The 21080-nt window shown below is 43.2% G+C and overlaps 1 protein-coding gene across 7 annotated transcripts in view; it reads left to right on the forward strand.

Annotated features, from left to right (window-relative positions):
- Positions 1–21080, forward strand: part of LOC120020398 (partitioning defective 3 homolog) — a 226850-nt gene that overhangs the window by 42585 nt on the left and 163185 nt on the right. For all 7 annotated transcript variants that reach the window (XM_038964023.1, XM_038964020.1, XM_038964022.1 and 4 more), the window contains exon 2: positions 5097–5198. In XM_038964023.1, the coding sequence (XP_038819951.1) occupies positions 5097–5198 (102 nt within the window). The remainder of the gene's footprint in view (positions 1–5096; positions 5199–21080) is intronic.

The raw sequence follows: 21080 nt of genomic DNA on the forward strand, positions 1-21080 counted from the left end.
GCTCTCTCTTCTGTCTCTCTGTGTAGGCCTACCTCTTGGTTCTTCTCCCTCGCACTTTCTCCGTCTCCTTTCTTGATGTTTCCCAACACTCTTATTGTTGATTCTGTGGACATGTTGACAGTTTGAGAAGATACGTATCTGTTGTGTTATGGCCCTAGCCGGGCCATTTCTTGTAAATGGAACCAGAGTGTAATGCAGGTCATCCTCCCAGTATTGTGAAAGATTGTCAGTCTGTACAGTATAAATGGTATTTACATTTTTTTTCACCTTTATTTAACCAGGTAGGCTAGTTGAGAACAAGTTCTCATTTACAACTGCGACCTGGCCAAGATAAAGCAAAGCAGTGTGAACAGACAACAACACAGAGTTACACATGGAGTAAACAATAAACAAGTCAATAACATAGTAGGGGGAAAAAAAAGAGAATCTATATACAATGTGTGCAAAAGGCATGAGGAGGTAGGCAATAAATCAAATAATTACAATTTAGCAGATTAACACTGGAGTGATAAATCATCAGATGATCATGTGCAAGTAGAGATACTGGTGTGCAAAAGAGCAGAAAAGTAAATAAATAAAAGCAGTATGGGGGGGTGAGGTAGGTAAATTGGGTGGGCTATATACCGATGGACTATGTACAGCTGCAGCGATCGGTTAGCTGCTCGGATAGCAGATGTTTAAAGTTGTTGAGGGAAATAAAAGTCTCCAACTTCAGAGATTTTTGCAATTCGTTCCAGTCGCAGGCAGCAGAGAACTGGAAGGAAAGGCGTCCAAATGAGGTTTTGGCTTTAGGGATGATCAGTGAGATACACCTGCTGGAGCGCGTGCTACGGGTGGGTGTAGCCATCGTGACCAGTGAACTGAGATAAGGCGGCACTTTACCTAGCATAGCCTTGTAGATGACCTGGAGCCAGTGGGTCTGACGACGAACATGTAGCGAGGGCCAGCCGACTAGGGCATACAGGTCGCAGTGGTGGGTCGTATAAGGTGCTTTAGTAACAAAACGGATGGCACTGTGATAAACTGCATCCAGTTTGCTGAGTAGAGTATTGGAAGCTATTTTGTAGATGACATCGCCGAAGTCGAGGATCGGTAGGATAGTCAGTTTTACTAGGGTAAGTTTGGCGGCGTGAGTGGAGGCTTTGTTGCGAAATAGAAAGCCGACTCTAGATTTGATTTTGGATTGGAGATGTTTGATATGAGTCTGGAAGGAGAGTTTGCAGTCTAGCCAGACACCTAGGTACTTATAGATGTCCACATATTCTAGGTCGGAACCGTCCAGGGTGGTGATGCTAGTCGGGCGTGCGGGTGCAGGCAGCGAACGGTTGAAACGCATGCATTTGGTTTTACTAGCGTTTAAGAGCAGTTGGAGGCCACGGAAGGAGTGTTGTATGGCATTGAAGCTCGTTTGGAGGTTAGATAGCACAGTGTCCAAGGAAGGGCCAGAAGTATACAGAATGGTGTCGTCTGCGTAGAGGTGGATCAGGGAATCGCCCGCAGCAAGAGCAACATCATTGATATATACAGAGAAAAGAGTCGGCCCGAGAATTGAACCCTGTGGTACCCCCATAGAGACTGCCAGAGGACCGGACAACAGGCCCTCCGATTTGACACACTGAACTCTGTCTGCAAAGTAGTTGGTGAACCAGGCAAGGCAGTCATTAGAAAAAACGAGGCTACTGAGTCTGCCCATAAGAATGTGGTGATTGACAGAGTCGAAAGCCTTGGCCAGGTCGATGAAGACGGCTGCACAGTACTGTCTTTTATCGATGGCGGTTATGATATCGTTTAGTACCTTGAGCGTGGCTGAGGTGCACCCGTGACCGGCTCGGAAACCGGATTGCACAGCGGAGAAGGTACGGTGGGATTCGAGATGGTCAGTGATCTGTTTGTTGACTTGGCTTTCGAAGACCTTAGATAGGCAGGGCAGGATGGATATAGGTCTGTAACAGTTTGGGTCCAGGGTGTCTCCCCTTTGAAGAGGGGGATGACCGCGGCAGCTTTCCAATCCTTGGGGATCTCAGATGATACGAAGGAGAGTTTGAACAGGCTGGTAATAGGGGGTGCGACAATGGCGGCGGACAGTTTCAGAAATAGGGGGTCCAGATTGTCAAGCCCAGCTGATTTGTATGGGTCCAGGTTTTCCAGCTCTTTCAGAACATCTGCTATCTGGATTTGGGTAAAGGAGAAGCTGGGGAGGCTTGGGCGAGTAGCAGCGGAGGGGGCGGGGCTGTTGGCCAAGGTTGGAGTCGCCAGGAGGAAGGCATGGCCAGCCATTGAGAAATGCTTGTTGAAGTTTTCGATTATCACGGATTTATCAGTGGTGACCGTGTTACCTAGCCTCAGTGCAGTGGGCAGCTGGGAGGAGGTGCTCTTGTTCTCCATGGACTTTACAGTATCCCAGAACTTTTTGGAGTTAGAGCTACAGGATGCACATTTCTGCTTGAAAAAGCTGGCCTTTGCTTTCCTGACTGACTGCGTGTATTGGTTCCTGACTTCCCTGAACAGTTGCATATCGCGGGGGCTCTTCGATGCTATTGCAGTTCGCCACAGGATGTTTTTGTGCTGGTCGAGGGCAGTCAGGTCTGGAGTGAACCAAGGGCTATATCTGTTCTTAGTTCTGCATTTTTTGAACGGAGCATGCTTGTCTAATATGGTGAGGAAGTAACTTTTAAAGAATGACCAGGCATCCTCAACTGACGGGATGAGGTCAATATCCTTCCAGGGTACCCGGGCCAGGTCGATTAGAAAGGCCTGCTCGCAGAAGTGTTTTAGGGAGCGTTTGACAGTGATGAGGGGTGGTCGTTTGACCGCGGACCCGTAGCGGATACAGGCAATGAGGCAGTGATCGCTGAGATCTTGATTGAAGACAGCAGAGGTGTATTTGGAGGGCAAGTTGGTCAGGATAATGTCTATTAGGGTGCCCATGTTTACGCATTTAGGGTTGTACCTGGTGGGTTCCTTGATGATTTGTGTGAGATTGAGTGCATCTAGCTTAGATTGTAGGACTGCCGGGGTGTTAAGCATATCCCAGTTTAGGTCACCTAACAGAACAAACTCTGAAGCTAGATGGGGAGCGATCAATTCACAGATGGTGTCCAGGGCACAGCTGGGAGCTGAGGGGGGTCGGTAGCAGGCGGCAACAGTGAGAGACTTATTTCTGGAGAGATTAATTTTTAAAATTAGAAGTTCGAACTGTTTGGGCATAGACCTGGAAAGTATGACAGAACTTTGCAGGCTATCTCTGCAGTAGATTGCAACTCCTCCCCCTTTGGCAGTTCTATCTTGACGGAAAGTGTTATAGTTGGGTATGGAAATCTCATAATTTTTGGTGGCCTTCCTAAGCCAGGATTCAGACACGGCAAGGACATCAGGGTTGGCAGAGTGTGCTAAAGCGGTGAGTAAGACAAACTTAGGGAGGAGGCTTCTGATGTTGACATGCATGAGGCCAAGGCTTTTTCGATCACAGAAGTCAACAAATGAGGGTGCCTGGGGACATGCAGGGCCTGGGTTTACCTCCACATCACCCGAGGAACAGAGGAGTAGTAGGATGAGGGTGCGGCTAAAGGCTATCAAAACTGGTCGCCTAGAGCGTTGGGGACAAGGAATAAAAGGAGCAGATTTATGGGCGTGGTAGAATAGATTCTGGGCATAATGTGCAGACAGGGGTATGGTGGGGCACGGGTACAGTTGAGGCAAGCCCAGGCACTGGGTGATGATAAGAGAGGTTGTATCTCTGGACATGCTGGTCTCAATGGGTGAGGTCACCGCATGTGTGGGAGGTGGGACAAAGGAGGTATCAGAGGTACGGAGAGTGGAACTACGGGGTCCATTGCAAACCAAAACAATGATAACTAGCCTGAACAACAGTATACAAGGCATATTGATATTTGAGAGAGACATACAGTAAGGCATAAAGTGATTGCAGGTCTTGATTGGGAGAGCTAGCTAAAACAACAGGTGAGATAACAGCAGCTAGTCAGCTAACACAGCAACAGCAGGTAAAAATGGCGACGACTAGGCAGAGAGGGTCGGATTAACTACACACAGAGCCTGAGTTAAAACACAGAGCCGACAGATAAAACACAAATAAACAGAATGGAGTACCGTGAATTAATGGACAGTCCGGCAGGCATCAGCTATGTAGCCAAGTGATCATAGTGTCCAGGGGGCAGCCGTAGATGGAGCAGGGAAGCCGCCACTAAGCTAGCACGCGGCGTTTAAAGTTAGTAGCCCGGGGGGTGGTCTGCTCAGACGGAGGGGGTCTGCTCAGACGGAGGCCGGTTGAGGGCACAGCGGATGGGGTATTCATCTGCAGACCAGACGTGGTCGTGTCGACAGAGAATCCAAGCCGGATGGCGATGGCGAAAGAGAGGTTGTAATTGTAGAATTGTGTTTGCTAACTGGTGCTAGCTTCGTGGCAGTGGCGCTAGCTGCGCTAGCTGCAAGCTAGCTGTGAGGATCAGAAGTAGTGGCTCAGGGATTACGGCAGGAATCCGGCGTTGTTGTCGAGAGACAGTCCGATGCTGGTAAATTGGTGAGTAATATCCAGGCTAATAACAGGGCTGGTGTCTGTGCAGAAGGTAAAAGCTGCTAGCAGCGGCTAAAAATGACTAAATAGCTTGTAGCTGATTAGCTGGTTAGCTACTGGGGGTTCTTGAATGTGTTCCAAAGTTAAAAAATAATAGCGATTCCGTATCACATTGGGTGAGGTAGGTTACCGGAAGGTATAATCGAATTAAAAATCGAAAAGAGATAGAATTGAAAAAAAATTATATATACAAGAAATACGAAAAATACAAACGTACACGAGAGGACTAAACAAACACGTCTACACTGCTACGCCATCTTGGAACCAACATATAATGTGGCTACCCTCAGGGCTGTCTTCACGTCGCTGTGCTCTTAAACCGTCTCAGCCCTGTCAAGACTGGCCCTAAACATTTCTCCCTTCTTTCTCTCCTCTCCCTCCTCCCTCTCGCTCAGGCCGTCCCTCTCCTCTCCATGTATTGTATGGGTATGTTTACCAGAGACAATGGGATATGTAAAAGACGTAAATGGACAATACGTGAATCTTCTTCTTCTTCTTCCCCTAGGATGCCAGCTACTGGTTACAGGTGCACCGGTTGGAGCATGGGGACGGAGGTATCCTGGACCTGGATGACGTGCTGTGTGATGTGGCTGATGACAAAGACCGGGTAAGGGAACTGAAGCATGGGGTGATCTAGCGGTTTGAGAGAGTGGGTTTGAGTCCAACCCGCTGTTTTCTAGCACTGTCTCCTGCCTGTCCTGTCAGTTGTTCACTGTCCTATAGTAAACACGTGGTTGGAAATGCTACCTCAAGCAAGGGCCATATGTCATCATGTATAAAGGATGACATGAGAGCAAAAACTCCGGGCATAAGTAGGTGCAAAAAAAAAAAAGGCCTACACTGTACATGAACAACCCTTTTGGCAACAACACTGGTTATCTGGTTAGTGCTTGGCATTTGTTGTTTGATACAGGTAGCTAGGTAGCTGCCAAAATAATGGAAACTCATGTTCCGGGATTCATCCATTGGCATTCAGGAGTATACCACCTCAGTCACTGGCTTCATCAATAAATGCATCAACGACGTCGTCGTCCCCACAGTGACTGTACGTACATATCCTAACCAGAAGCAATGGTCTACAGGCAACATCCAGTTCTAGCTAAAGGCTAGAACGGTTGCTTTCAAGGGGCGGGACACTAATCTGGATGCTTATAAGAAATCCTGCTATCCCCTCAGATTAAACATCAAACAGGCAAAGCGCCAATACAGGACTAAGATTGAATCCTACTGCACCGGCTCTGACGCTCGTTTGATGTGGCAGGGCTTGCAAACAATTTCTGACTACAAACGGAAAACCAGCCGCGAGCCTACCCAATTACCTAAATGCCTTTTATCCTCACTTTGAGGCAAGCAACACTGAAGCATGCATGAGAGCTGTTCCCGGACAACTGTGTAATTGCGCTCTCTGTAGCTGATGTGAGCAAGACCTTTTTTAACAGGTCAACATTCACAAGGCCGCAGGGCAGATTACCAGGACGTGTACTCAGAGCATGCACGGACCAACTGGCAAGTGTCTTCACTGACATTTTCATCCTCTCCATGACCGATTCTGTAATACCTACATGTATCAAACAGACCACCATAGTCCCCAAGAAAGTGAAGGTAACCTGCCTACATGACTACCGCCCCATAGCACTCACGTCGGTAGCCATGAAGTGCTTTGAAAGGCTTACATCAACACCATCATACCACAAACCCTAGACCCACTCCAATTTGCATACGGCCCCAACAGATCCACAGATGACGCAATCTCAATCACACTCCACACTGCCCTTTCACACCTGGACAAAAGGAACACCTATGTGAGAATGCTGTTCCTTGACTACAGGTCAGTGTTCAACACCATAGTGCCCACAAAGCTCATCACTAAGCTAAGGACCCTGGGACTAGACACCTCTCGCTGCAACTGGATCCTGGACTTCCTGACGGGCTGCCCCCAGGTGGTAAGGGTAGGTAACAACACATCTGCCACGCTGATCGTTAACACAGGTCCCCCCGGGTGCGTGCTTGGTCACCTCCATTACTCTCTGTTCACCCACAACCCCAACACCATCATTAAGTTTGCTGACGACACAACCGTAATAAGCCTGATCACTGACAACGACGAGACCGCCTCTAGGTAGGTCGGAGACCTGGCAGTGTGGTACCAGGACAACAACACCTCTCTCAACATGAGCAAGACAAAGGAGCTGATCGTGGACTACAAGAAAAGGAGGGCCGAACACGCCCCCATTCACATCGAGGCTCTAGTGGAGCGGGTCGAGTGTTTCAAGCTCTTTCGTGTACAACAAATTACCATGGTCCAAACACACCAAGACAGTCATGACGGCACGACAATACCTTTTCCTCCTCAGGAGACTGAAAATATTTGGTATGGATCCCCAAATCCTCAAAAGGTCCTATGGCTGCACCGTCTCAAGCATCTTGACCGGTTGCCTCACCGCCTGGTATGGCAATTGCTCGGCATCTGACCGTAAGGCGCTACAGAGGGTAGTGCGTACGGCCCAGTACATCACTGGGACCAAGCTTACTGCAATCCAGGACCTATATACTAGGCGGTGTCAGAGGAAAGCCCATAAAATTGTCAGGGTCTCCAGTCACCCAAGTCAGACTGTTATCTCTGCTACCGCACGGCAAGTGGTACTGGAGCGCCAAGTCTAGGTCCAAAAGGCTCCTTAACTTGTTTGAGATAGGGGGCAGCATTTTCACTTTTGGATGAATAGCATGCCCAGAGTGAACTGCCTCCTACTCAGTCCCAGATGCTAATATATGCATATTATTATTAGTATTGGATAGAAAACACTCTGAAGTTTCTAAAACTGTTTGAATGATGTCTGTGAGTATAACAGAACTCATATGGCAAGCACAAACCTGAGAAATCCAAACTCACCCCTATCGAATACACAGTGGGATATGGGTTATTTTTCACTTCCTAAGGCTTCCACTAGATGTCAACCGTCTTTAGAATGTGGTTTCAGGCTTATGTGAAGGGGGGCCGGATGGAAGCTGTTTTACTAAGGGGTCTGCCTACAGCCTCGTTCTCAGTCACGCGCTTTCACTTGAGAGGTTGCTCTCGTTCCAGTGCGTTTCTACAGACAATGGAATTCTCCGGTTGGAACATTATTGAACTTTTATGATAAAAACATCCTAAAGATTGATTCTATACTTAGTTTGACAAGTTTCTTCGACCTGTAATATAACTTTTTGAACGTTTCGTCTAAATGGACCAGATCGCGCTTTTGGATTGTTTACCAAACGCCCTAACAAAAGAAGCTATTGGACATAAATGGACATAAATTATGGACATTATCGAACAAAACAAGCAATTATTGTGGAACTGCGATTCCTGGGAGTGCATTCTGATGAAGATCATCAAAGGTAAGTGAATATTTTTAATGCTATTTATGAATAATGTTGACTACCCAACATGGCGGAATTTCTCTGGTTGGTTTGGGCTCTGAGCGCCGTTCTCAGATTATGCTTTTTCTGTAAAGTTTTTTTGAAATCTGACAGCGGTTGCATTAAGGAGAAGTGGATCTAAAGTTTCATGTATAGTAGCTGTATTTTCATCAACATTTATTATGAGTATTTCTGTGAATTCATATGGCTCTCTGCAATATCACTGCATGTTTTGGAACTACTGAATCTAACACGACAATATAAATTAAGATTTTTGGATATAAATATTTACTTTACCGAACAAAACATACATGTATTGTGTAACATGAAGTCCTAGGAGTGTCATCTGATGAAGATCATCAAAGGTTAGTGATTCATTTTTTCTCTATTTGTGCTTTTTGTGACTCCTCTCTTTGGCGGGAAAAATGGCTGGGTTTGTCTGTGACTTGGTGGTGACTGAAAATAATCGTTTGTGGAGCTTTCCCTGTAAAGCATTTTTGAAATCAGACACTGTGGCTGGATTAACAAGAATTTTATCCTTAAAATTTTGCCTAATACTTGTATGTTTGAGAAATTAGATTTATGAGATTTCTGTTGATTTGTATTTGGCGCCCTGCAATTTTATTGGCTGTTGGCGAGAACCCCAGTCCTAGACAGGTTAACTTCTTATGGCTGCAAGCCCGGTGTCGGTACACTTATGACAACAGCCAGCTCAAGTGCAGGGCGCGAAATTCAAAAGAGATTTTTTAGAAATATTTAACTTTCACACATTAACAAGTCCAATACAGCAAATGAAAGATGAACATCTTGTGAATCCAGCCAACATGTCCGATTTTTTAAAATGTTTTACAGTGAAAACACCACGTATATTTATGTTGGCTCACCACCAAATACAAAAAAGGACAGACATTTTTCACAGCACAGGTAGCATGCACAAAACCAACCTAACTAACCAAGAACCAACCAAACTAACCAAGAAACAACTTCATCAGATGACAGTCTTATAAAATGTTATACAATAAATCTATGTTTTGTTCGAAAAATGTGCATATTTGAGGTATAAATCAGTTTTACATTGCAGCTACCATCACAGCTACCGTCACAAATAGCACCGAAGCAGCCAGAGTAATTACAGACACCAACGTGAAATACCTAAATACTCATCATAAAACATTTCTGAAAAATACATGGTGTACAGCAAATGAAAGACAAGGATCTTGTGAATCCAGCCAATATTTCTGATTTATTAAGTGTTTTACAGCGAAAACACAATATAGCATTATATTAGCTTACCACAATAGCCAGAAACACAAGCCATTTACCAGCAGCAAAAGTTAGCGATCGTAACAAACCAGCAAAAGATATATAATTTTTGACTAACCTTGATAAGCTTCATCAGATGACAGTCCTATAACATCAGGTTATACATACACTTATGTTTTGTTCGAAAATGTGCATATTTAGAGCTGAAATCAGTGGTTATACATTGTGCTAACGTAGCATCTTTTTCCCAGAAAGTCCGGATATTTTTATGACACTCAACTATTCTGACCAAATAACTATTCATAAACGTTACTAAAAAATACATGTTGTATAGGAAATGATAGATACACTAGTTCTTAATGCAATCGCCGTGTTAGAATTCTAAAAATAACTTCATTACGACATCCAGCTTAGTTATAGCGAGAGAGTGCCCAAAATCTGGGCGCAAACTACTAGTACAACATGTTCGACAGATATATGAAATAGCATCATAAAATGGGTCCTACTTTTGATGATCTTCCATCAGAATGTTGTACAAGGGGTCCTTTGTCGGGAACAATCGTTGTTGGGTTTTAGAATGTCCTCTTCTCCAGTCAATTAGCACGGAAAGCTAGCAAAGTGGCGCGAAGCTCTCCTTCGTGAACAAACGCAGACAAAGCAACACGCCTAACGTCCCGAAAAAATTTCAATAATCTAATAAAACTATATTGAAAAAACATACTTTACGATGATATTGTCACATTTATCAAATAAAATCAAAGCCGGAGATATTAGTCGTCTATAACGACAGTTTTACAGAAGGCAATACCAGGTCCCTTCTCGCGCGTTCCAGAAAACAGGAAATTGGGGTCACGTCATGCCAAGAGCTTTTATTCGACCTCAGATCATGTTATACACTCCATTTCTTCTCTCACTGCCTGTTGACATCTAGTGGAAGGCGTATGAAGTGCATGTATACTAATAAATATCAAGCACATTTATAGGCAGGCCCTAGAACAGAACATCGATTTCAGATTTTCCACTTCCTATCAGGAAGTTTGCTGCAAAATGAGTTCTGTTTTACTCACAGATATAATTCAAACGGTTTTAGAAACTAGAGAGTGTTTTCTATCCAATAGTAATAATAATATGCATATTGTACGAGCAAGAATTGAGTACGAGGCCGTTTGAAATGGGCACCTTTTATCCAGGCTACTCAATACTGCCCCTGCAGCCCAAACAGGTTAACAGCTTCTACCCCAAGCTCTTCTTTGGACAAACAAACCTCCAAACAAGCTTCAATGCCATCCAACTCTCCTTCTGTGGCCTCCAACTACTCTTAAATGCTAGTAAATCTAAATGCATGCTTTTTAACCGATCGTGCATGCTTTTTAAAAAACATGCATGCTTTCTAAAAATTCATGCTTTTTTTAACCCATAGAAGCACCCACCCGTAGCACACGCTCCAACAGGTGTATCTCACTGGTCATCCCCAAAGCCAATACCTCCTTTGGCCGCCTTTCCTTCCAGTTCTCTGCTGCCAATGACTGGAACGAATTGCAAAAATCGCTGAAGTTGGAGACTTATCTCCCTCACTGATTTTAAGCATCAGCTATCTGAGCATCTTACCGATCGCTGCAGCTGTACACAGCCCATTTGTAAATAGCCCATCCAATCTACCTACCTCATCCCCATATTGTTTTTGTTAACTTTTTTGCTCTTTTGCACACCCGTATTTGTATTTGCACATCATTATCTGCACATCTATCACTCCAGTGTTAATTTGCTAAATTGTAATTACTTTGCTACTATGGCCTATTTATTGCCTTACCACCTCACACCATTTGCACACACTGTATATAGACTATAGACTACAATTTTCTATTGTGTTATTGACTGTACGTTTTGTTTATTCCATGTGTAACTCTATTGTTTTGTGTCGCACTGCTTTGCTTTATCTTGCCCAGGTCGCAGTTGTAAATGACAACTTGTTCTCAACTGGCCTACCTGGTTAAATAAAAGTTAAATAAAAAAACTATTTTACAAAAGACTGCTAAATAATTATTGAAATAGCCACACGGACTATTTACATTTTCCACTGCTGCCTCTCGCTGTTTATTATCTATGCATTGGCACTTTACCCCTACCTAATATGTACAAATTACCTTGACTAACCTCTACCCCTGGACATTGACTCGGTACCGGTACCCCCTGTATATAGCCTCGTTATTGTGTTCTTTGAATTTATTACTTTAGTTTATTTTGTAAATATTTTCTTTACCAAATATGCAGTTCAAGAAATAGAGTTAACTTCTTATGGCTGAAGGGGCAGTATTGAGTAGCTTGGATGAAAGGTGCCCATATCAAACGGCCTGCTCCTCAGTCATAGTTGCTAATATTTGCATATTATTATTAGTATTGGATAGAAAACACTCTAAAGTTTCTAAAACGGTTTGAATTATGTCTGTGAGATTAACAGAACTCATATTGGCAGGCAAAATCCTGAGTTGAAATCAAAACAGGAAGTCAGAAATCTGAGCTTGTATGTATTCACCAGAGTCCCCAATGAAATCCCCTTTGAGATATGAATGATTGTGCACTGCCTAGGGGTTCCACTACATGTCAACCATCAATAGAAATTATAATGAAACTTCTATGGTGTTGTGGGAGTGAATGATAGCAGAATCAGTCAGGTGTCTGGCAGTCAGCCATTTTCTGATCATGCTTATTCCTCATGGTAGTCACTTGCGTTCCATTGCTCACGAAGACAAGAAAGAATACTCCGGTTGGAACTTTATTGAAGCTATATGTTAAAAACATCCTAATGATTGATTCTGTACTTAGTTTGAAATGTTCCTTCGACCGGTAATATCACTTTTTGAAGTTTTTGTCCGATATAACGCTGACCAGAATTAGCGTTTGGATATGTATACCAGACGCGCTAACAAAAGAAGGTATTTGGACATAAATAACAGATTTTTTCGAACAAAACAAACATTTATTGTGGACCTGGGATTCCTGGTGTGCTTTCTGATGTAGATCATCAAAGGTAAGGGAATATTTATAATGTATTTTCTTTTCTTTATGTTGACGCCATCTTTGCGGCTGTGGTGTTTTACTTTTGAGCGCCGTCTCAGATTATAGCGTGCGTTTCTTTTTCCGTAAAGTTTTTTTGAAATCTGACACAGCGGTTGCATTAAGGAGAGGTATATCTATAATTCCATGTGTATAGCTTGTATTATCATCTATATTTATGAGGAGTATTTCTGTTGAAACGATGTGGCTATGCAAAGTCACTTGATGTTTTTGCAACTAGTGAATCTAACGCCTCAATGTAAACTCAAATTTTTTTGATATAAATATGAATTTAATCAAACAAAACATGTATGTATTGTGTAACATGAAGTCCTATGAGTGTCATCTGATGAAAATAATCGAAGGTTAGTGATTAATTTTATCTCTTCTGGTTTTTATGAAGCTATCTTTAGCTGGAAAAAATGGCTTTGATTATTGTGGTTTTGTGGTGACCTAACATAATCGTTTGTAGTGCTTTCGCTGAAAAGCCTATTTGAAATCGGACACTTTGGTGGGATTAACAACAAGATTACCTTTTAAAATGATATAAGACACATGAATGTCTGAGGAATTTTAATTATGAGATTTCTGTTTTTTGAATTTGGCGCCCTGCACTTCGACTGGCTGTTGTCATATCGATCCCGTTAACGGGACTGCAGCCATAAGAAGTTTTAAGGTGTACACCTGTTGTATTAGGTGCACTTGACAAATACGAATTGAATTGATTTGACTTGCGGATACAAAGTATATAGAAATTCCATCATGCATAAGGTCATTTATAAAAATGCTGGGGAGGCCATTAGTTTTGGCTAATGTGGCTATACTCCCATGGGATGACAATTTCCCCCATTCACTGAGCACGAGTGGTCACTGATTGGTTTAATGAGCATGAAAATGATGTAAGCCATATGCCATTGCTGTCTGTCACCTGATCTCAACCCAATTAAACACTTGTGGGAGATTATGGAGAACTATGCCAAGGTCCATTGCAGCTGTTCTGGTTTGTAGTGCCCCAATGCCCTATTAACAAGTTATGTTGGTGTATCCTTTATTTTGGCACTTACCTGTATCATGTTAGAACAACGGGAAAAATTAGTTTTTCCTCCCAATGACCATGTAGGTCTTTCTACTTCTTGACCTGTCCAGATGTGTGAATCCATATGTTTGTTTTTCATCAATAACATAGATGCATAAATAGATGAAGCAAGCAGTAAACTGTCTGTCTATTTAGAAAAGGCTTGGGCTACTTCACTCACCCCTCTCCACAGAATAGACTATGACCGCACCCAACCCTATTCCCTATATAATGTACTACTTTTGACCAGGGACCATATGGCTTTCTATAGGGAATCAGGTGCACTTTCCGACAGACAGTTAGGTAAAACCCCAGAGTACAGAGTTGTAAGCTGTGTCCGTTGCCCTCTGGCCACTCGTCTCATTTCCTCATCTCTCACTGTTTCTCACCATTATGAAATGAGTCTGATGGAGAGCGAATCCTCTGAGTGAGGGACAGCAGGGCTCAGAGGTCACCAAGGGTCACATTCTCAGCTGGGTCTGCTGTGCGCCAAGGCCACTGGGCTATATCAGAATCCGTGTTACCGCAATACACTGGACTGAATGTGACCAAAGTAATGTTAACATTAGGATGCTGTGATGAGTTGCAGCAGGGATTTAATATGGGAATCCATGTGGGAAACCTCTACCAGATGTAGGCTTGGTACAGTGTGTATTGCATATACAAGTGATTCAATTTTAGACTAACGTTCTGCTTACACAGTGGATGTAGCAATACTGCTTAGTGTGAGTGACTCTTACCAGAGTTTACAGTCTGATTCGGGCTCTATCCAGACCATGGTGTGGGTTTGTTTGAGAGTGTATGCATGTTTCCAATCCAATTGGAGACAGATTTTCATGCAAATATTCTCAAATATGCATAAAAATAGTATGCACATTTTGCCACCAGAGATGTTACTATCAAATTGACTTGTTGAGGATAAAAGGCTGTGTGTGATGACATGGTGCACATAAAAATACCCCTTGCAGTTAATTAATAAGACCCTCTATTTATTGGAAAGGATCACCTAGCTCATAACTGTGCACTTTAATAGATGTCGACTGATTATGATTTTTCAACACCGATACCGATTTATAGGGGGACCAAAAAAAGCCGATACCGATTAATCTGCAATTTTTTTACTGTATTTTATTGTTTTAATATGTGCAATAATGACAATTACAACAATACTGAATAAACAATGAACACTTATTTTAACTTAATATAATACATAAATAAAATCAATTTAGTCTCAAATAAATTATGAAACATGTTCAATTTGGTTTAAATAATGCAAAAACAGTGTTGGAGAAGAAAGTAAAAGTGCAATATGTGCCATGTAAAAAAGCTAATGTTTAAGTTCCTTGCTCAGAACATGAAAGCTGGTGGTTCCTTTTAACATGAGTCTTCAATATTCCCAGTTAAGAAGTTATAGGTTGTCATTATTATAGGAATTATGACGTGTCAACAATTTCTCTCTACCATTTTGTATTTCATATACCTTTTTGACTATTGGATGTTCTTATAGGCACTTCAGTATTGCCAGCCTAATCTCGGGAGTTGATAGGCTTGAAGTCATAAACAGCGCTGTGCCTCAAGCATGGCTAAGAGCTGCTGGCAAACGCAGTAAAGTGCTTTTTGAATGAATGCTTACGAGCCTGCTGCTGCCTAACACCGCTCAGTCAGACTGCTCTATCAAATATCAAATCATAGACTTAATTATAATAAACTCAGCAAAAAAAGGGTTCTGAAAAAGGGACGTTTCTCTCTTTCAATGATCATTTGTAATAATCAAAATATCTTCACAGATCTTCATTGTAAAAGGTTTAAACACTGTTTCCCATGCTTGTTCAATGAACCATAAACAATTAATGAACATGCACCTGTGGAACGGTCGTTAAGACACTAACAGCTTACAGACGGTAGGCAATTGGGTCACAGTTATGAAAAGTTAGAACACTGAAGAGGCCGTTCTACTGACTCTGAAACACCAAAGGAAAGATGCCCAGGGTCCCTGCTCATCTGCATGAATGTGCCTTAGGCGTGCTGCAAGGGGGCATGAGGACTGCAGATGTGGCCAGGGCAATAAATTGCAATGTCCGTATTGTGAGACAGGATGGACAGCTGATCGTCCTCGCAGTGGTAGACCACAGGTAACACCTGCACAGGATCGGTACATCCGAACATCACACTTGCGGGACAGGTACAGGATAGCAACAACAGCTGCCGGAGTTATCCCAGGAACGCACAATCCCTCCATCACTGCTCAGACTGTCCGCAATAGGCTGAGGCCTTGTAGGCCTGTTGTAAGGCAGGTCCTCACCAGACATCACGAGCAACAACGTCGCCTATGGGCACAAACCCTCCGTCACTGGACAAGACAGGACTGGCAAAAAGTGCTCTTCACTGACGAGTCGCGGTTTTGTCTCACCTTGGGTGATGGTCGGATTCGCGTTTGTCGTCGAAGGAATGAGCGTTACACAGAGACCTGTACTCTGGATGTTCATACAAATATTTACACATGTTAAGTTTGCTGAAAATAAACGCAGTTGACGGTGAAAAGTTTATTTTTTTGCTGAGTTTATAATAAACACAGAAGTACGAGCCTTTGGTCATTATTATGGTCAAATCCGGAGACTATAATTTCGAAAACAAACATTTATTCTTTCAGTGAAATACGGAACCGTTATGTATTTTATCGAATGGGTGGCAACCCTGAATCGAAATATTGCTGTTACATTGCCCAACCTTCAATGTTATGTCATAATTATGTAAAATTCTGGCAAATTAATTACGGTCTTTGTTAGAAAGAAATGGTCTTCACACAGTTCGCAACGAGCCAGGCGGCCCAAACTACTGCATTTACCCTGACTCTGCTTGCACAGAACGCAAGAGAAGTGACACAATTTCCCTCGTTAATATTGCCTGCTATCATGCATTTCTTTTAACTAAATATGCAGGTAAAAAAAAATACTAATGTGTATTGATTTTAAGAAACATTAATGTTTATGGGGCAGGTACATTTGTGCAGTGATTGTGCTTTTTTCCGCGAATGCGCTTTTGTTAATTCATCACCCATTTGGCGAAGTTGAAGTAAGCTGTGATTGGATGATAAATGAACAGGCACTGCATTGCATATAATCAAAGCAGGACAAGCTAGTTAACCTAGTAATATCATCAACCATTTGTAGTTAACTAGTGATTATGTTAAGATAAGTTAAATGCAAGCTAGCAACAAACCGTGGCTACTTGCAGCCACAGGTCCTTCTGTTGCTGCTCTCACATAACAGGTGGTCAGCCTGCCACGCAGTCTCCTCATGGATTGCAATGTAATCGGCCATAATCGGCGCCCAAAAAGGCTTTTTTTTTTGTTTTGTGAACATTTGAAAAGTTTACTGAAAAATGTTCTGTTTCCATCAGGCCTGTCGTGAATCTATTTCGCTGACATGTACTTTACTTGCATAAAAAGGCTGAATGGAAACTTGGAAAGGGGGATCAGTTGTACAACTGAATGCCTTCAACTTAAGTGTGTCTTCCGTATTTAACCCCTCTGAATCAGAGGTGCTGGGGGCTGCCTTCCTCGACATCAACATTTTCAGCACCCGGGGAACAGTGGGTTAACTGCCTCGCTGTTGTCTATTAGATTATGGCCTATGCCTGATTTTTAAAGCCTGTGATTCTGTTCAAGGGGGATGGATGATGAATGAGACTAGGATTGGAAGTGAGTGACAGATTGAATTAATCTGTAGAGGGAGATGGGCGGGGGGAGAGCAGCTTCGAGCAGTTATGGGTGTAGTTAGTAAGCATACGGTTAGTGGCTGACTGAAGCTTCTCTCCACAATAAATGGTTGGAGTCAGTGGATAAGCTTCTCTACAATGAAGGGGGTAAGTGAATGCCGTGACCTTAGTGCTGGCACAATTACCATATAGCTGTGTGACTGACAGTTATGGATGAAGACAATCATGAAAATAAAATGTCATAACCATAAATTAAACTACAATTCAAATGAATAGCTGACTGAATGACCACAATGCTGCTGCATCAGCAGCAAACGTAGAGGGAGAGAATGAATAGAACATACTTGGAACCTCTAACCCTGTCAATTTGACTGGTAAACTCATGGGTACACTCAATGGACGCCTGGTATTGTCATGCAATAATTCCATGGTAATGTCATGTTCATTCAAGTGATGTTAACCCTTTAGTCCCCAATATAATTCTCGAACGCTGCTGTAGACTTCCAAAAACAAAGAACTTGTAATTGTCATTCGTTAACTTAGTTTTAAAGAGCACAACCACTTCTTTAATGACACCACATTCATGTCGATATGAATAACACTCATTATGTCTTCCATTGTGTAGACACTCACTAACACTCAACACAACAATAAACAAGAGTATTTAAATTGTAGTACATTTTGAGTGAGTAATTTAGTCAAATTTACTAAGTATAATCTATTATACTTATAAATATGTGAAAATGTAACCGGATGACAATATTCAGAAAGTATTTCAAAACCCACACAAAGTAGGCTATTTGATTGACAACGATTCTTACTTCTGTAACAATGTAAAAATACAGACAACCATTCAGACTATTTCAAAATATAGACACCCTCAATAAGATTTAGTACAAACCAGGCCTGAAACAAAATGTAGAAGTAGTAGCCTACTTTGACAACAATTCAGTGAATGCAGACAGAGATTTCAGAGAGAAGTACAATTCTAAAAAGTACACAATTTCCCTAATACGATTTGGAGGACAAATTCATATTTCACACTGTCAAATGTTTGCATTTAGCCTACAACATGTCATGGAACTTCTGGAAGCACAGCCCCATCCTGCAAAGTGGCACAGAACACGTAGAGCACTGAGGAAGTTACTAGATATCTCCCACTCTTTGCCCAGCATCCACTCTGGATGCACACCACACACTGTCTCCTACGTCCTTTAAACTTCACCAGGGAGTGGCCTGCTTTCAAATGATGAGTAACATTTCGGTCGACACCCCCGAGTGCCACACTCTTGGCTCCCTGCTTCCTGCCACTGTAGCCAAGTGAATGCACAAGCTGCATTTTGAATGCCTTCAGGGGTGAGCGCATGCGCTTTCTGGGAAGGGGCCTTTGCATGGTCCCCCCACACTGGTCTACTGACGCCGCCCTCAGGACGCCCTAGATGGGTAGCAATATGACACGCCACCGCTTTGAGCAGCTGTGTAGGTACATGCACTTTTCAGATCCCAATTCAACAAATGAGACAGACAAATTGCACAAAGTAAGCTGTGTGCTACAAAGGTGAATGTTAAGATTTGGGGCAGACGCATTCCATGGAAACACAGGCTCCCGTCTCTGGTGCCCTTCCTCCTCCTCTCCATGTTCCTCTTCCTTGCCATGTCTCCCTCGCACCCTATTCCCTGTGGGCCCTGGTCAAAAGTAGTACGCAATATAGGATGCCATTTGGGACACACATTACGTCTGTATACATTGATGTGCCGGTCAGTTTAGTCTGTTACTCTACAGCCATAGAAATGGAATAAGTAGACTTGAATGAATAGAGTTAATTGTGGAATCCCGTTCTACTCATTCCAGTTCTGTGGCTACAGCAGTTCTGACCTGGAGTTAATTACATAGCTGTATGATGCCATAATCGGCTACTAGCCCAATAACCACTCCACTAAACATGACTCCACTCTCCTGGCAACTCGCTCTGCATCTCTGACATGTGTGAGATGCTTTTTAAAGACTGTGGAGAAGGATTGTGTGGCATGGTGAGCGATGTGGCTTTTATTGGGTTACAGTGTGTCATCGCTGCTGCCAGGAATGGTGGCTGACAGCTCAGGGATTCACTGAGTGTTTTTTCAGATGCTGTGTGTCTTTTTGTCTGTCCCTCCCTCCATGTCCTCTTTCTTGGCCTACAGTCCAGCCTTGAGCCTTGATGGCATTCCCGTCTTTAACGGTCAGTCAATGCCTGCCCTGCCTAGTAATAATTACCCAGAGATGGAGGATAGTAGGACATTCAACACACACACACACACACACACACACACACACACACACACACACACACACACACAACCTTGGTGTCAGGTGACTGGCGTGTCCCTGCACCCTCCTGGGGTCATGAACTCTTCAGGGCTATGCTGTTTCAACCCCACATTCTCCATGTGTCTGGGAAAGACGCACACACACACACACACACACACACACACACACACACACACACACACACAGTGGACTCCGTGTGTCTGGGCAGGGCAGACAGCTGCACGGACCATCTCCACTTAATCACTTCTCGACAGACACACACACTTCTGTGTAAATACATTTAAATTCAATCACTTTTTGACAGCACCCCCTTTGAATTGAACTAAACCTTTCCGTACATATTTACCCATTGTAGCGGTGCTCAGAAAGTTGCTTTTTGGACCTGAATGCCAAAACATTCCAGCGATAAAGGGACTCAGTTGACCTATTTTGCATACCCCAGCCCACCATACCATGAGACATCCATGTCTTCATCACTGGAATAGATAAACGCTTGTGATTAACATCTAAAAGCTGACAAACAGGCTTGTAAAACTATTTTATTCCTTGAAAAGAAAAAAACATTTACCTTAACATGAATGTTTTGGCATTCAGGTCCAAAAAGTCATTTTCTGAGCACTTCTACAAAGGGAAAATAATTGTTGAAGGTTTTGTTCAAATCAATATGGGTGCTGTCAAAAAGTGAGTAAAATCCATTTTAAATTCAATCAAACACGTACATGGATGGATGAGGGCTAACCTGTCCTTCTGTCAGTGTGGTGCATGGAGGATGCTTCCCACAGTTGTCCTTTGGGTGGTGGACCATTCTTGATACACACAGGGAACGGTTGAGCATGAAAAACCCAGCAGCGTTGCAGTTCTTGATACACTCAAACCGGTGCGCCTGGCACCTACTAACACCCCGTTCGAAGGCACTTAGATCTTTTGTCTTGTTCATTCACCCTCTGAATGGCACACATACACAATCCATGTCTCACGACTTAAACATCCTTCTTTAACCTGTTTCTACCCCTTCATCTACACTGATTGAGATGGATTTACCAGGTGACATCAATAAGGGATCATAGCTTTCATCTGGATTCACTCGGTCAGTCTGTCATTGAAAGAGCAAGTGCCCCTAATGGTTTTTACACTGTGTGCAGTGCACTACTTTTGACCAGGGCCTATAAGGATAGTCATTTAGGACACACACCAGCAAGTCAAACCACTCATTGGACCCAGTGAAACCACTGTCAAGTGTTTCTATGACTGGAATCCCTGTCTGAATGTTACATACTGATTCCCTCTCTATGGCATGCTGGTCTGGATGGAATGGGGTAGGACTGACTCACTCCTGCGCTGTCCTGAATTACAGGACACCTTGCGGTGGAAGGCAGGGGCTTGGCTTCAGTGTTATTAACTTATTGAGACCGATGTGGAAATGAGCAGGGGGACAGTGTGGTAGGGAGATGCTGAGGTAGCGGTGGCGCCAGGATACTACCCACGTTGAGGGGTGACCTATCAGGCCAATGTGCTGCATCGGGTGGTGTTACCTGCTATACCAGACTCAGTGTTTGGGCTCAATTGTACACCTGCTGAAAGTGAAACAAAGTGGGCTTGTGCTCCAAAGAGAACAAGGATGGCGAGTTAACAGCCATTTGTGAAATCAAACAAATCCACGTTTATCGACAAAC

Source organism: Salvelinus namaycush, chromosome 25, assembly GCF_016432855.1.
Source record: "Salvelinus namaycush isolate Seneca chromosome 25, SaNama_1.0, whole genome shotgun sequence".
NCBI lineage: Eukaryota > Metazoa > Chordata > Actinopteri > Salmoniformes > Salmonidae > Salvelinus > Salvelinus namaycush.